Source organism: Phoca vitulina, unplaced genomic scaffold (genome assembly GCF_004348235.1).
Source record: "Phoca vitulina isolate PV1807 unplaced genomic scaffold, GSC_HSeal_1.0 scaffold115, whole genome shotgun sequence".
NCBI classification, from domain to species: Eukaryota; Metazoa; Chordata; class Mammalia; order Carnivora; family Phocidae; genus Phoca; species Phoca vitulina.
The window spans coordinates 1,304,419-1,307,450 of record NW_022589818.1 but is presented as its reverse complement, the minus strand read 5'-3'; the positions used below and the strand labels follow the sequence as shown (position 1 = coordinate 1,307,450).

The following is a 3,032-nucleotide window of genomic DNA, read 5'->3' as shown; positions in this document are numbered from 1 at the left end:
GGAGGGGGTTGACAGGAAAGAGTGGAGGGTTCCCTTCCCCTTCCACGAACACCCTACAGGACCGTCCGTTCCTGCAGCAAGCATTTACTGCATGTCCACCACGTGTCCAGCGTTGTGCCAGGCGCAAGGCTCCTGTTCTTCACAGCCTCCGGGTCTAACAGGAGAGAAAGCCTTGTGACGACAGCTATTAGGGACGCTGTAAGAAAGCTCTAGACTAGACTCTCGCTGGGGAAAGGAGACTTGGAAATGTGTTTCTGGGTTTTCTAGAGGAGATGTCCCGTGAACCAGCTGTCAGAAGGGAATTGGAGAAGAATACCAGGCAGAAAAATATTTGCAAAGGGCTGGGGACAAGACAGAACACAGCATTTCAGCACGATTGGAGGCCTGGCTTTCCAGAGAGGGACTATCAGAAGAGGCTGTTGAAATTAGGTCCATATGTTGTAGGGCCTCGTATGTCCTTCTAAGGAGCTTAAACGTCATCCTACAGAAGATGGAGAAGTTTGAAGGACATAGCACATTTGACTCTTAGGCGAGTAACTCTGGCAGACTGTGGGAAAAGAACTGGCCTGAGACGGTGTAGGGCCCCTTGTAGAGGCCTCTGAAATAATCAAGGTGAAAAAATGCTGAAGGCTTGAAATCAGGCAGTGGCGATAAGAAACGGAAACGAGGGGAGGAATTTGAGATATTTAGGAGCTTCTAGCTCTTGTGTCTGTATGCGGGCATAGAGGAGACTGGCTTTGTGGCTGGGACTTGGGTATTCATCTTTGTGTCCTCAGCGTCCACTCAGTGACGGGTAGGGTCACTCTTGGTGAAGGTTGGCACAATGAATTCGGAAATGAAATCCTAAGGGGAGGGGCGTGGAGATGAAAAGAAAGGAATATGCGTAGGAGAGTGCTGATAAAGAAAGTGAAATGCAGGGGCGCCTGGGTGGCTCAGTCGTTAAGCGTCTGCCTTTGACTCGGGTCATGATCCCAGGGTCCTGGGATCGAGCCCCGCATCGGGCTCCCTGCTCCGCGGGAGGCCTGCTTCTCCCTCTCCCACTCCCCCTGCTTGTGTTCCCTCTCTCGCTCGCTCTCTGTCAAATAAATACATAAATAAATCTTTAAAAAAAGAAAGTGAAATGCAGGAAGTCCGTGAGTAAGAGTGGCCATTCCCCGCCTCTTCCATTGGTCCCCAATTCCTCGCCCTCCGGCCAGCGTCCGGTTTTCCCGCCACTCGCAGGCGGCTCCGCCTCCCCAGCGCTCATTGGCTGAAAGCGCATCAACGCTAGGCCACGCCCCCTCCGTGACTCTGGCCGCGTTTCCCCGCCTCCTCCTCCTCCTGCACTTGGAGTAGCGCCCCCACCTGCCAGGCCACGCCCACGCCGCAGTCCTCCCAGGAGGCGGGCTTCGTCGGCCCCGCCTCTTTCCGAGGCGGCTCCCGCCAGGGGGCGCCGCGCAACCAGCCGGCCGCCCGCTCGCGAGTCTGGCGCACACACCCCCTCCGCCCCGCGCGCCGGCAGCTCCGAGCCCGCCCGGCTGCGCCGGCTCCTACCCCGGGAGGGGTCGGGGTCCCGGATGGCCGCGGCAGGGTCTACGAGGCCAAGCCTGTAAGCCAACGGGCGTCATGGAGGCAGAGCAGCGGCCGACGACAGGGGCCGACGAACGGGCGACCCCTGGGCTGGAGGCGGCTCCTCCTGCTGCCCCGGCGCCTGCGACCGCGGCCTCGGGACCGCTCCCGGCGCCCGCGTCTGGGCCCGAGCCCAAGCGGAGGCAGCTCGGGACGCTGCTCCAGCCCACGGTCAACAAGTTCTCCCTTCGCGTGTTTGGCAGCCACAAAGCAGTGGAAATCGAGCAGGAGAGGGTCAAGTCAGCGGGGGCCTGGATCATCCACCCCTACAGCGACTTCCGGTACTGGGGGCCCAGCAAGGAGGGCGGGGGACACAGATCCCACCTCCACGGGCCGCGACTCGGGGGCAGGGTCCGCCCCACCCTCCACGGACACTTCATTTCCGGCCCAGGGGTCCTCGGGTGGGACGACAGAGTCACTTCCCCCAATCTAGCCTGGGAATTCTTGGGCGAGGGATTCCCAGCCGGAGGTCCTCGGTGACCTGACACCAGAGCAGACAGCAGAGATCTGGATTTCCCGTTTCGGGAACCTGGCACTCCCCCTGGACTACAGGGACTACTGGAGTTAGGGACCACTGCCTCCTGCAGTCCTGTCTGCCGGGGATCTGGGAAATTATGTCATGTTCGGGGTCGGGGTCAGCCTGAGGGAGAAACCGAGCTCCCGTATCTCCCACCCTTGCACTCCCACCCCCAGCACCTGCATAGTTCAGCAGGGCAGGCTACCAGGAAAAAATAGGGAGGCTGTGGGGCGGGGGCCCGGGGGTGTCCCAGCTGCGGTGCTTGTCGCTGTCCCTGGTGCTGAAGGCGGGATACAGCGGGGCAGGGCCGGGACTCGGAGCGACTGAGGCAGCAACGCAGGGGCACGGCCACCCTCCCAGGTGACTATCAGAGAGACGTAGGGACAGAGGGTGGAGGTGGGGCTGTACCTCTACATCAAGGTCGCTAGGGGAGGAGAGCAGCCCTGTCCTTGGGGGAAATGAAGGACAGCTTTTGGATGAGGTAACGATGTGTCCAAAGCACCTAAGGTGGGGAGCAAAGTGAGCAGAAAGGATGAGGTGTGAATCAGGAGCCCGGAAACACAATTGGAGACCTAGACATCATTTTGAATCCACAGCCATACACACTCCCTAAATGTTCCTCTTTCTCCCATTGTTCCTTCCTCTTCCCTCTTTACTGCCTTATTCCTACCCCACCGGTGCACCTGTTCTAACCTCCTGTGATCCTCCTCCCCTCCCCCGTTTCACCCTCAGGTGTAACCCTCAGAAGCCATGTATCCCCCTTATTAGCATGCTTCTTCTCCGTCCTCTCTACTGCATCACCTGCTAGGCTTGTGACTGCCTGTGAGTCAGGCTGTGAAGATGCTCCATGGCTGGGCGAGCTCTCCTCTCCTCTCCTCTCCTCTCCTCTCCTCTCCTCTCCTCTCCT

At 59.4% G+C, this 3,032-nt stretch overlaps 1 protein-coding gene across 1 annotated transcript in view; it reads left to right on the top strand.

The window, feature by feature from the left end:
- Positions 1-1,494: 1,494 nt before the first annotated feature.
- HCN3 (hyperpolarization activated cyclic nucleotide gated potassium channel 3) overlaps positions 1,495-3,032 on the top strand; it is a 9,725-nt gene continuing 8,187 nt past the window's right edge. Inside the window, 1 exon segment of the mRNA XM_032398416.1 lies at positions 1,495-1,889. Coding sequence (XP_032254307.1) covers positions 1,606-1,889 — 284 coding nt within the window. The 5' untranslated portion in view covers positions 1,495-1,605.